This window comes from Amaranthus tricolor, chromosome 7, assembly GCF_026212465.1.
Source record: "Amaranthus tricolor cultivar Red isolate AtriRed21 chromosome 7, ASM2621246v1, whole genome shotgun sequence".
NCBI classification, from domain to species: domain Eukaryota; kingdom Viridiplantae; phylum Streptophyta; class Magnoliopsida; order Caryophyllales; family Amaranthaceae; genus Amaranthus; species Amaranthus tricolor.
Window position 1 is genome coordinate 15,079,697 of NC_080053.1, and position 14,011 is coordinate 15,093,707.

The following is a 14,011-nucleotide window of genomic DNA, read 5'->3' on the forward strand; positions in this document are numbered from 1 at the left end:
GCATCTTATGTTCGAATTTGTGATTAACTGAGAGCAAACACATAATTATAGAATAGTTATGGTTTGGGGCTAATTAATTGTGAATGAATTTGGGGTGTACAACTACTTCGACCTCTTTTACCCTCGATTATAATGCTTTTTGATATTCTTACTCGTGCATCACTAGATTTCCTTTGCACATAACCAAACCACTTCAATCTACCTCTAGCTTCACTCTAATTGCCTCATTTCTGACCCTATCCATCCTGGTATGACCGGACGTCCATCTCGCATCTCCGAAACTTCCACCTTTCTTACATGGGTATTCTTAATGGGCCAACATTTCGTCCCATACTACAAGATGGGTCTTACTACTACCTGATAGAATTTACCTTTTAGTTTATGTGAAAACTTCTTATCGCACAGTACCTCAACAATTGATCTCCATTTAAGAACCTACTTATACTCGAAGCGTTACATCTTCATCTATCTACCAATCACTTTAGATAATTGAGCCTAAATACTTGAACTTGGTCAAACTAGCAACCTCATACCTTCCATGTTCATCCGTGTATCTCCCACATGTTCCTCCCACTAAAATTGCATCTTAGGTACTCTATTTTGGTGAGACTTATGTGCAATCCTTTTTCTTCAAGAGTTAATCTCTACTCCTCTAATTTCAACTTGACCTCTACTCTGGATTTTGTTACGAGCACAATGGCGTCAACAAATAATAGACACCGGGGTATGGAATTTTTGATGTCCTTGGAAAGTTCATCAAGGATAGTAGTAAATAAGAAAGGGTTAGAGTTGAACCTTAGTATAGACCCACTTGAACAAGAAAAAGGTTATGTTAGCCCAATCGGTGTCTAAATACTAGTCATGGCTCTTTCATACATGTCTTGGATTCTCTTAATATACCTCACATGAATTCCTCTTGCTTCAAGGCTATCCCAGATAATGCCGCATGGGACACTATAATAAGTTTTTTCCAAACCGATGAACACCATATGTAGATCTCTCTTCCGATCCCTATACTTCTCCATCAACCGCCTCAAAGCATGGATTGATTCAGTAGTATATCTCCCTAGCATGCACCCAAATAGAATTCTCTTATCATCGACACTTGTCTTTCCCACAATTTCATTATGTGGCCGAGGAGTTTAAATCCCATATAGTCCTACCAATTAAACAAAATAGTCCTTCAAATACAACTTAGTAAAGAAAAGGATTTAAAGTTCCATTAACAAACATAAAAATCACATAAATGATCAAATCTTGAATTCTTCATGCTCAACATGACAACATCATTGAAGCCATCCATAGTTCCCTAACACAAGTTTATAAGGAAAGTAATATAAGCATAAATGATTTAATTAGCAAAGAATTAATTTGAATAAAACAAAATAAACCATACCGATTGTCATCCTTCGATCTATTGCTTTTGCATTCTCATCCTCAGAAAATGATGCATATCGAAGAGGATTTATTTTAGTGTCTACAAATTAGAAATAATAAGGTAAATAAATAATATAACTATATAACGTCGAAATTTACATACTAATGAAAAATAAATTAAATACCTTTGAATTCCGTATGTCTCAAACTTTGAAGGCACATCAAAGCTTGGACAGTGTCAGGCAGAAGCCTACTATGATAAGGTCCAATAACTCTATCACCAGTGCTAAAGCACTCTCAGAAGCAACGATTGAGATAGACACTACAAGTATGTCTCTAACAATCTTAGAAAGAGTAGGAAACTTACTTAATTTCGCATGCCACCATGCAAGCAAATTGAATTTGTTTTTATCAACCACGAGTCTTTCCTCCTATAAATATATCTCTTATTCACATTTGCATGGGTTTTTATTTGGTTGACTAGAAACATGTATTTCCTACAAGCCCTTAGCATTGCTCGAATCATCAATTGTCCTCTTATTGCTATTGTTTGAGTTTGGTAAGAGTGAAAAAGGAGAAAAAAAAAATTTCATTATGCACCGTTTCATATTCATTAATCAAATCCTTCCAAATCCTTTCATTTCTTTCACATTCAAACTTAGCAGTCTCTTCACAACGAAATTCCAAACAAAAAGACACACATTTAAATTTTCATCTTCGATTCAATATTGAAGCCACAGACAACATGCCATTAACTACTTTCCAATACTTATCAAACTTCAAAATCACTGTTTTAGGCGTAGAATCAATTAGTGTATTTTCACAACACAACCATGTTCTTAAGTTGGACCTTCTTTCACAAAATTTTTGAAAGTAAAGATCGACAAGAATCCAATTAAATCTTTAAAATACAACCGATTAAGTATCTAATTCATTAATATATAGACTAGTAGTTTAATTTAGTTAGTTTTAGGTTTCCTTTTACTTCAATAACTTCAAAAGTATGTAAGTCTATAATATTCTAATCGATTGTTTTGATTAGTTTCATTCGTTCTACTACATCGAACTTACAATATCTAATCTCAGTTACAAATTAACTACATAGCTACAAGTCTATATATTAGACTAATATGTCACGCAAATTTAGTTTGAATAAACTTATTTTCATTTATTTATATAGTTCACAGTTTTCATAATAAAAATGGCTTAAATTGAAATTTCGAGTCAGATGTCGAGTCGAGTCCAATCAAGTCAGAGTCGGACATGGACTAGCTGATTTAAGTCGGAAATTTTTTCTCAGATCAAATAAGATTAAATTTCTCGGATTGGGTCGGATCAGGAGCGAATTCAAATTGAATTGTCATTCCTACATACCTGTGGTTGGGGACTTGCTGCGCTAAGACATGAGCAAATCGTGGCCGTTGTTGTCCCTGGCTCATCCTGCGCCCACAAAAATATACTTACTCATATTCATTTTTATAGTTCCCTTATCTTTACACTTGTCGAACATACATTTTAACTCTTAATATCTCTTATTGTGTAAAATAAAAAATTATAAAAAGTTGATATTAAAATGTATGCATCCTTCTAGTTCTCTTAATATCTATTGAAATAAATCTAACAAAATTCTGCTTGTCTATATTTCAACTTTGAGCTTAAAAATGATAAATAAGTAAATTAGACTATTAAGATAAATTGGAGGAAACAAAAAAAAAAAAGAAAATTTAGACGGCTCAGAAAAAGCCAACAAAATGAGGAAGGAGAAATAGAGAAAGAGAAGCATCCAGATATTGCTGCAGCCTGCATACGTCCAAATCTTTTATCAAAAAAATCCAATTAGTCTCCACAAACAAGTACTATAACAACATGGTTGCTTGGAGATTTCATCACCTTGATTCTGTAAGTTAAATTTTCTCCTTTAATTTCCTTAAGTAATTCAAATTTCCAAATATTATTGTCAATATCTGAAAGAAATTGCTTATATAGATTCATAGTTGATACCATAAGATATATACCAAATGCTAATCTTTTGATTCATATTCTTCAAAAATCCTTTTATTGTGGTCGACTTGGCTGATATTTTGATTCTTTGACTATAATGTGATGCCTGATGGGAAAGAAAGCTGGTAAAACCATAAGATATAGGAAATGTTTTTCAATGGTGAATGTCCGCTTTTTGGAGATAGCTAGCTTTTGTAGTATCTTTTTTAAGCAATTACTTTATTAGATAATTGTGTACTTTGGATACCTGCACCATAATTTACTAGCTAATTAGCTTTTAGAATTTTTAAGGAGATTACTAATCACATGACACTGCTTTGGACAAGTAATTCTGGGACGATGCTGTTGAAATTGAATTTCTGACTTGGGCATTTCTTATGAATGTTGGTGCCAGTTGAGAGTTATGATGTCTCACATTACCGGTGTTTTGTTTGGTGGAAACATGAAAAGTGAAAAATGCAAATTGACAATTGATTTTCTTGTTTGGTTTGATGGAAAACTCCCAAAGAATTGGTCTCTTCCAAATTTTAGAAAAGAAGGTTTGCAAAATAATGGAATATGGTATTCCACTAAAGTTTTCCATTTTAATTTTCTTGTCAATCCATTCCAAACAACATGAAATGGGGAAATAATTTTCCACGAAAATATTTTTCCTCAAACCAAACAACCCATAGGCCTAGGGACATTCTTGTACCATTTCCAATTGGTGTTGGAATGGAAGCTTACTTGAGCTTTATTTATCATCTACCCTAAACAACTGCTTGCATCATTTCTCTAAATTCGCTCACAACAAAATGAGAAATGGTGCTATTACTAATATGGAGGAACAGCTATTAATGCTATAGTAGAAGAGCTTTGTTTTATCTATTATATCATTGTTGGTAGGTTATAGTGTTTCTAAATCATAGATTTCTCTTATTGACCTAACAAAATTCTCAGTGTCGTTATGTTGCAGCTAGTAGTATTTGTCAACCAAGTTTATGATATGTGATTATCACTAATATGTTTTTACTTCAACCTTACAGTCTTTCAAGTGCATGAGAAAACTTTTGGGGACTTCGTTAGAAGGCAAGTCTTCTTGTGCTTTACTTTTTTTCATTAAGCTAATCCCTGCATCAAGGTTTTGGTTAATGCTGGTTATGTGGAACTTCATTGAGTTATCCTGGTGCTTACAGATGCTATCCCGTCTAGCTACCAAAGGTGCCGTCCATCAAACGGAGGAGAATATTTGTTTTTCAAAACGCAGGTGAGATTTGTGAAGACTACATTTCAGATGTCAGTGCCTGGAAACTCACCTGTAAGCAAAGAAAGTAAGATTCCGTACTATTTGAGAGATAAAAAAATGATTCCTGAGGCTTCTCCTCCCAGCAACAAAGACATTGATCTTTTATATCGGTTTTTTGATCAGAGGTCAACCCCTATTTACTTCATTATGCATTTTATAGTTTCTAACTTTTGTGATTTTTGCAAATGAAAGCACGAGTTATCAATTATTTGGAGACTTGATTTTTGATAAAGTTTCCATCCCACCTTATTCTTGTTTTAATAATTCTCTGCAGTAAGAAGCTTGTGGTTTTGACTGGAGCCGGAATGAGCACTGAGAGTGGAATCCCTGATTATAGAAGGTCTAAGTATTTGTTTTTGAGTACTGGGATTGTGTCCTACTCTATTTTCTCTAGAGTTTTTTCCTACGTGTGCTTTCTAGAAATAACCCCCCAACTGATGTCAGGGTGTTCTATAACACCTTGACCTCCAGGCTCCCAGAACATCAGAATTAATGGGAATCTGCTCCAGGTTGTAGGTGGTGTATTGGTGTTCTATTTACAAACGGATATCATTTTTCTTGGAAACTAAGTCACTTTTTATATCAAATAATGAGATCAATCTTTTTGTATTTGATGTCAAAATAATGAGGGGTGGATCTTGCAAAGCAAATTTTTATGATAACTATAATACTATGAAACTGAAAAAGTTACTTCGTCCTGTTGACACGATCAGCTACTGTATTAATTGTAGGGTAGATGTTTGAGGTTTTGAAATAAGACTATGAGATGGGTTCTTATTGTTTGATCTGTTCAGGTAGTCACAAGGAAGTGAATGAAACTAGGGAATATGATATTTTTATTGTCTACGTCTTACACATTGTGCAACATTTTATTTTGGTTTTTGTTTTGATATTAAACTGTGTTGCATAGGGATGAAAGTTGAAACTGTATTTCACTGATAGCTTTCTTAAGGTATGTTGCTGACAAGTTTCACTTTCTTGCAGCCCTAATGGAGCATACAGTTCTGGTTTCAAACCCATTACCCACCAGGTGATCTGAATTCTGAAGGCATGTGCAACATTTCAGCATTTTAGAATTTTGTAGTTATCAGAATATTTTTAAATGTTACTCAATAATATTTGTTTTTAGAATTTATTTTATCATTGTTCATGAGTGCGATTCATCTGCTTATGCTTGTGGATACTTTTTGTTGCTCATTTTGAGCAGTTTTTAAGAACAAGAGTGTCTATATACGTTTGAGCTACTTCCATCGCAAAGGAGATTATAAATTATCTTGTTTGGTTGAATTGTACTGCACCAAGTGATATCGACAAAATGTGATTTTTGACAAGATAGTTGTGTAAGCATGGAGTAAGCCGAAGCTTAGGTATTCCAAAGGGAAAGGGTAAAGGGAAACATTATCCAAAAAATAAATTAAGCTTCTAGAACAGTATATTTTCTGTTATTTTGTAATTAGAGTTTGAGTGAAATTTGTTATTACTAGTGAATCTTTTGGTCATGCTAAGAAGTATATAAGTAGGGGATGGCGGAAGGAATAGGATGTTGGGATTTGTAACGAGACAATTCTCTTTTGGAGCCTAGAGTATGCTCAAAATACTCCATTATCATTTCTACGTAATGCAACCTTGCTCTACATTTGCTATTACAAGATCAATATTCTGTTTAATGTCCTTACTCAATGGCCCACACTCATCCTCTAGCCTAGTGATGGCCACGAGGCTGGTTACCTGAAACTGAACTTGTCCTGAACTGCCAGAGAACCGCCCTTGAATCGGAACCGTCTGCGATAATTTCCGAACCGGTTCGAACCACGAACCGTTAAGGTTCCAAAAAGAATTTGATGAACCCGTGAAACCATTGGTAGAAATCAGCTTGCGGCCACAAACCTTTGAGGTTCAAGTTCATTTTCTGACTTTTTTTTATTAATCATATTTATTATTGATTTATCATTTTTTTATTTACTTTATTTTTTTCCTTCTTTTTAGTAAATATTTTTATAATGATTGACAAACAATAAATTTCAATAATAATCAACAATGACAAGTCCACACTATTATAGTACTTTATATGATTTTTTATATTTATATTTAAAGAAAAAAAATAATTGAACCGATGGTCAGATCCGCCCAATCCAGTAGTTGAACCACTAGGAACTGCATCCTGAACTACGAAGGAACCGTCTGGTACTGCTTGGAACCAAAACAGGAACCCAACGTTCCAAATCAGGTTTCAGTTTTTAGGAACTGAAACAGGATGGAACCGGAACGGGAGCCGGCCCAACGCGGACCATGGCCATCACTACTCCGGTCTTTCCGACACCCATACACAACCAATTCACCACCGAGCTCATTTCAGGTTGGCGTCGACTTTGTTAGTATGCCCTTGAACCCAGTGTGATGAAAGCAATTGACAAGTTCTCTCTTTTAATTTTCTGATTGCAGTCGCCTTTTAGTGATGAACAGAGTTTGAAAACACTACTTCCCCTATATTTCTCAAACTGTTAGTATATATGTTTTCTGTTTCTCTCAAAATTTGATGCATAGTTATATCTCTCTTCCAGACAATTAATGAATGGTTCTTCAGTCATCACTATCGGTTATCTGTTTACTTTCTATTAGTAGGAGTTTGTCCGCTCAGGCAAAGCTCGCAAGCGTTACTGGGCAAGAAGCTATGCTGGATGGAGGCGATTTAATGCAGCACAACCCGGTGCTGGCTACTACGCATTAACGTCTCTAGAAAAAGCTGGAAGGATAAGCTTTATGATCACACAAAATGTTGACAGGTTCTGAATCTCAACTAGTGCAGTTGTGCTTTTTAGCGATTTGCATTAATGCAGTTTGAAGTCTTGGATTTGTAGTTCTTGATGGTTGTGCTTATGAGTATTTTCATCAGGCTGCACCATCGAGCTGGCTGCAACCCTCTTGAGTTACATGGCACTGTATACACTGTGGGTTGTATTGAATGTGGATATTCATTCTGTCGGCATTCTTTTCAGGACCAACTTAAGGCACTTAACCCTAAGGTTAGTACTTATATATTTTTTTAATTTGGTGGGTGATTTAAGAAGTTGTATACTGGTGGTCTTTTCGCTTTCATCAAACGTCTGGGCATTTTCCCCATATAATATCTTATGACTTTGCATATATACTAAAGAACATGCTATAAAGTTTCCTGGAGGTTATAGTGATTTCTTATCAAATATTATGCTGGAATATCGAACATAATGTAGCACACTCTACTCAAATGAAAGAAGAGACTTCTATTACGCTCCTGACATGCTCAATTTTTTGACCATTAACTAGCCCAGCACTGATTCTTGTTCTCTCTAGCTTTGTTTTGCAGGTGGGAGAGGGAAAGGGGCTCATTAAAGGTTGTGGATGGGCTGTCAACACAGTTTTTCATGTTTGCTTGAATTTCAGTTTCACAAATTTTATTTATCTGATCCATCATTGCCCTACTTTAATGTACTGATGTTCTTTTGAACAATTATAAGTGAGTTCTCAACTCACTTTTGCAATGAGGAATTCACTAAAAAGAAATGGGAATGGTCTTTGTATGATGTTGTTACCATAACATGGATATTTTTATATTGTTTGTGCTATTGACCTCTAATGGAGAAAATGTTAGTTTGTCTAGGACACCCAGGCCTATGTATTTGCTGTTAACTCTCAAGACAATAGCGTCATGAGTTATGACCCTAAAAGATGATATTTTATACTCGGCAATTATATTTATAAGGCAACTAAGGTGTTGATTTAAATGTAATACTGCAGTGGGCAGCAGCACTTGATGGTTTGACGTTTGACAGCCCTGGATCAGACAAAAGTTTTGGCATGAGGATGAGACCTGATGGTGATATTGATATCGATGAGAAATATTGGGAAGAAGATTTTCACATTCCCGCTTGCCCTGAATGTGATGGTCTGCTGAAGCCTGAGGTAGTAAATACTCTATCTTGATTCTTGATACCCAAATCCCTTTTGGAGAATAATCATTCCTAGTACAGAGAAGTCATATTCTGCTATATCAGCATTTTTTTGATAAATATTGGAAGAAGAGGCTTATGTCCTTTTTCACTATAAATTACTTAGTTTTATTTCATTCAAGTCCTTTATCTTCTTATCACTCTGGAGATATCCAGAATCAGTTGATAGTTTATCGAATCCGTCCTTCGTTTTATTATGATGTCAATTAATTAGCTTTTACTATATTTCTCTTTCAGCCTCTCTTCACCATTGCGTTGAAGTTTGGGTATGTATAAAGTGTAATAATATTCTAGTTATGTATTTGGAAAGGGGAATTTTTTCTAGACTCCCAAATATGTATGTGACTTCTATTTCCAGACAGAGAAAGTTTTCTTTTTCAACACGATTTTGTACTAATTAATGTGTTGAAGCAGGAGAAATCATACTTGTGATAAATATTTGATGTCACCTTATTTATATGAAGGTTGTTTTCTTTGGAGACAATGTGCCCAAGGATCGAGCTGACATCGCAATGGAAGCAGCAAAAACTTGTGATGCATTTCTTGTTATCGGGTCATCTTTGATGACATTTTCAGCCTTCAGATTAGTGAGGTGCTACTGCTCATACAATTATGTTGGCTACATACACACGAATCTAATGCTAGCAGTAGGCTTAGTTAAACAAACTTCATGCTATCCACTGAACACCGACTAGGGTATGTTTTATTCCTAACAAAGGTGTTTCGGTATGCATGTTGCAGAGCAGCTCATGAGGCAGGTGCTGCAACAGCAATAATTAATATTGGTACCACCAGGGCTGATAGTATCGTGCCCTTGAAGATTAGTGCTCGTTGTGGTGAGGTATGATTTTATTACTTCTAATCACGCTGAATTATTCGATCCTTGCTGGTGTACAAAATACTACTATCTTGCAATGCATTACTCCTATGATTGCATTTGCAGATTCTTCTGAGATTGGTGCATACTGGATCTCTTAGTATCCCGGCTGTTCTATGATGACCTCTATATGACTTTAGTAGAGTGTTTCTTTGCTATCCTTCAACGAATAGGTAAAATATTTCTTTTTAGGGATTGTTAATAGACTTTTATGCTTCAAAAAGTATCACATTTTGGCGAACATTCATTCTTTACCCAAGATTTAACTGCTACAAAATGCGCATGAAGTATTTCTGTTAGATTATTGGTTGATTTTATTGTGTTATATCGGTCCTTTATATCTACACGACAAAGATTATAATTATTTGGATTCGAATTTTAATTAATTATATTAATATGACCCATTAAATCGCATGCATTTGTCATTTACGTGAAGCTGTTGGTGATGTTTGTCACCTAGGGTTAGTCGGAAACCTTTTTGTTATCAATTACAAGGATAAGGTTGCATACATCCGACCCTCAACCTCTTTATTGAAGCTGTGTTACTCCATAAAATTGCCCTGTTTTGCAGAATGAAATATAATATCTTTTGGTGATTGCAGGAATGCATCTCAAGTTTCTGCTGCAACGAGGAGCTGCCAATTGTATTTTTCAATGGGAGAATTGAAAATTGTTGTGCTTTACGTGTTTACTTAGTAGTCTGTGTATAACAAACTTTTGTTATTGTTGGTTTTTAATATGATTATGTACTAAGTGTTTTATGATAAAATTACATAGATAATCATGTGATACACCAATATTAATCATGTAATAATTTGGTTAATGTATATAAATTATATGGTAAATGTTTGAAAATAGTTTAAGTATATTTTATGAATTTATTACGTAATATTTTATGATTGATATTTTGTCTTATTAAGGTTGTTAGTGATTTCATATTATGAATGTTTAAGTTTTATCATACTTAATTTTGTTTTTTTGCATAAAATCATGAGTATTTTCAGTAATTATTTAGTTTTAAATAGTTCGATTTGGTCGTAATATTAATAGATATAGGTTAAGCAATATTTAGTTTTAGTATGATGCCTACTTCACCAATAATGTCCATAAGGACACATAGTATGAGCCTAATTCCTTCCTCTATTTTTTTATCCAACTATTATCTGCTAACTTTACTTACATACTTGAAAATTTATATTACTTTGTTTTATATTTATTTACATGCAAATATATATTTTTGGGAAATTCCACATTGCAACCTTGAGGTTTTGGGTTTTCTACGTGATAAAGAAAATTTATTAAAAATTCATGCTGTAATCTTGAGGTTTCCCAAATTGTTCTACCATGACCTTTTTACACATAAACGTTAGCAAACATTAATTTCGAAGTTTAAAAGCTGCTGTATGCCTATTTATCCGACACACCATTTCAAATTTCATCAGTTTCAACCTTTTCCCCCAAACATAAACCTTAACTCTGTCATCTTTCATCCAATCCCAATTTTCCCCCAAATTCAAATGTGATTTGAAATGGCAATTTGGATGAAAGATGGTAGAGTTAGGGTTTATGCTTTGGGGGAGAGTGTTGAAATTGATAGAATTTGAAATTGTGAGTCGCATAAATTGGCGTACAGTAGCCTCTAAACTTTGTAATTAACGTTTGTTAACATTTTATGTGCAAAAAGGTCACGGTGGAACAATTAGGTAAACCTCAAGGTAACCACGTAGGTTTTTGTTTTGGTTAACACGTGAAAAACCCAAAACCTCAAAATTACAATGTGGATCTTCCTCATATTTTTTAACAATAAAGTTATAAGATACTAATATAGTAAGTAAATTCAATTCCATGATAAACAAATAGACATACAATATAATTACTCCCTCCTAGTCTTCTTATGCGTCTCATTTCCTTTTAAAGTCAAGTCTCACCAATTGTGCCATTTCTATTTTTAGTATGTTATTTTTACCTTTATGCCCTTAGTTAGTTTATATTATTTACAATCATACCCTCCTTTACCCATATTAATTCACCTCTCTTTTCACTAATCAAAGCAACTTAATCCTAATTAATCTACCCACCATTAACCACTCCCTCCTTTTTAAACCTAAACCCTTCCTATCCCCATCCATCTCCCTCCTATTTTATGATGAAAACACATTTCACCGCCTCCCTGTCTCTATTTTACCAAGAACCCTAGTGATGTAGGATCACCTACATCTAGTTCTCATGAGCTAACCATGATCAATACCATGATTCATCATATGAAAGATGCTCAAATTCAAGGTTCAAATGTCAAGTCTTTTAATTTTGTAATCATGAACTAAGTCTTCATTAATTTGAGTCTTTATATTGTATTTTCATTTTTATAATGAAACAAAGTCTTAGAGAATATTAAGCCAAGTTTAGGATCAAGCATAATCATGTCTCATGTTTAGTTAGTCGGGTTGTAATTTTTATTTTATTGAGTCTAATATTTATTTTTGCTCATGGGACGTCCTTTACGCAATTAAAACGCATGGATCAAAACAAGCAATCAGATTCTCCAAATTGAGCCGTTGCATTCTTCAAAACCAGCTGATTTACAACTGCCATATGTTTTGAAGATTGAGTGGAATTTTTATGATAATATCTCCTACAAATCAACCACAAATAATCCCAAGAAGATACAAGACATATTTTGCAAATCCCAAAGAAAACTAGCTGTTGGAGACAACTAGGCATGGCCACGGGGCGGGTTACCCGGAACCGAACCGGTGCCGAACCGCTTGGAACCGGAACCGGAACCGTTTGCGACAGGTTCCGAACCGCCCGGAACCGCGAAACCGTGAAACCGCCGGAAAAAAACTTCATGAACCGGACTTAAAAACCGCGGTTTGGAACCGGAACCGGTCCGGGTGAACCGGTCCAACGGTTCCACGGAACCGAACCGGGACCGGTCCGGTTGAACCGGTCCAGCAGTTCCATGGAACCGGAATCGGGACCGGTCCGGGTGAACCGGCCCAACGGTTCCATGGAACCGTGAAAAGATCCGTCGGAAACTAGCCGTTGGAATTTTTCTATAAATACCCACCACTTTCAATCATTTTCATTCACAACTCATCTCTTCTCCTACTCTCTCTACTTACTCTCTCTACTTAATTCTTTAATTACGCAATTATTCTCTTAATTACATAATTAGTGTTTTAATTATTTCTTAATTTAGTTAATTACATAATTAGTCTATTAATTATTTATTTATTTCTTAATTCTATTATTATTTCAATATTATCAATCATGTCTTCATTTTTGAAAAAAGCCTCAAAAAAAGTTACTAAAGTGGCAAAATCATTGGGAGGTTCCAGCTCCTCCAAAAGAAAGGTCACTTCTACTCCGTCGGTATCAACAACATCTTTCATTAGTAATTATAATTATGAACCAAATTATCCAGAAGGGTACGACCCAGAATTACAAAATTATGCAGAAGAAGTGGAAAGAGAAATACAAGAAGAAGAACAAGAAGAGGAACCAACAACCCCGATTGGGATACATATATCTTGACAATCATCAACAAGATCACATGAAGAACAAGGAGAACAACAACAACAAAGACAAGCTCGTGGTAAACGAGTCAATTTCCAAACTATCGGTTAGTTTTATAATTTTATTCTTCAAATTAATTAAATTTTAAATTATTTATTTATTTAATTATAGCTTTATAATTTTAAATTATTTATTTAGATGAAGATGAACCAGTAAGACAACCTTTTCCAGCAATGCCACCTCCTAGTGGTAGAGCTGTTTCACATGTGTGGTCGTATTTCACAAAAGAACCAACCGAGAATCCAGATATTTTCTTATGCTCTTGTCAAATTTGTGAAAGTCAAGGAGTAAAGCCCTTAGTTTCATACAGTTTCGCCAGAGATAAATACTTTTTAAGTTTTTTATACATACATTATATATTCATATTTTATAAAAATTTATTTATTGTGTTTTGTGAATACGTGCTAGGTGGTGGTACGGGATCTTTTAACAAACATTTCGCAAAGAAGCATGGAATCACAAAAGAAACTCATGCAGCAAGCGGCAGGGGGACCCCAAGTGGAAGCCGACAGACACAGTGGGACATTCCCAGCACAGGTTTGTCTTTTAGATATAATCGTAATGATATGATTGATGAATTTTCTAAGTATGTAAGTTGTGATGAATTGCCATTTAACCATGGTGAAAGTAGGGCATACGAGCGTTACACTAGAAAAACTTTGCAACCACAATATAGAGCAATCCCTAGGAGCACTCTTAAAAGATGCACAATTAAATTATATGAATCAATGCGCTATGAATTAGTTGAAATGTTTAAATCTTTTAATGGTAGAGTTAGCATAACAACTGACATTTGGTCTGCTCCCCCACATTTAGAATCTTATATGTGTGTAACAGCACATTGGATAGATCAAAATTGAATTATTCAATAAAGAATAATTGCTTTTGAGACAATGCCAGAAAGAC

The 14,011-nt window shown here is 34.6% G+C and overlaps 1 protein-coding gene across 2 annotated transcripts; it reads left to right on the forward strand.

The window, feature by feature from the left end:
- Positions 1–3,098: 3,098 nt before the first annotated feature.
- Positions 3,099–10,381, forward strand: LOC130817523 (NAD-dependent protein deacylase SRT2). Of its 2 annotated transcripts, XM_057683275.1 has the most exons (12): positions 3,101–3,276; positions 4,404–4,446; positions 4,554–4,788; positions 4,938–5,003; positions 5,648–5,693; positions 7,286–7,446; positions 7,557–7,686; positions 8,438–8,602; positions 9,114–9,241; positions 9,391–9,490; positions 9,593–9,699; positions 10,129–10,381. In XM_057683275.1, exons 1-11 carry the CDS (start codon positions 3,244–3,246, stop codon positions 9,644–9,646), a joined length of 1,161 nt encoding a protein of 386 aa, XP_057539258.1. In that variant the 5' UTR covers positions 3,101–3,243; the 3' UTR covers positions 9,647–9,699; positions 10,129–10,381. The 2 variants fall into 2 exon arrangements, with proteins under 2 accessions (XP_057539259.1, XP_057539258.1); XM_057683276.1 differs by lacking the exon at positions 10,129–10,381 and having other exon boundaries at positions 3,099–3,276; positions 9,396–9,490; positions 9,593–9,646.
- The last annotated feature ends 3,630 nt before the right edge of the window (positions 10,382–14,011 follow it).

What these genes read in the sequence shown, in the direction of transcription:
- LOC130817523 (XM_057683275.1), top strand. Translation starts at nt 3,244, where the DNA reads ATGGTTGCTTGGAGATTTCATCACCTTGATTCT. An exon ending in TTAAGGCACTTAACCCTAAG is followed by an intron (nt 7,687 to 8,437) that starts GTTAGTACTTAT and finishes GTAATACTGCAG; the next exon opens with TGGGCAGCAGCACTTGATGG. An exon ending in TTAGTGCTCGTTGTGGTGAG is followed by an intron (nt 9,491 to 9,592) that starts GTATGATTTTAT and finishes TTGCATTTGCAG; the next exon opens with ATTCTTCTGAGATTGGTGCA.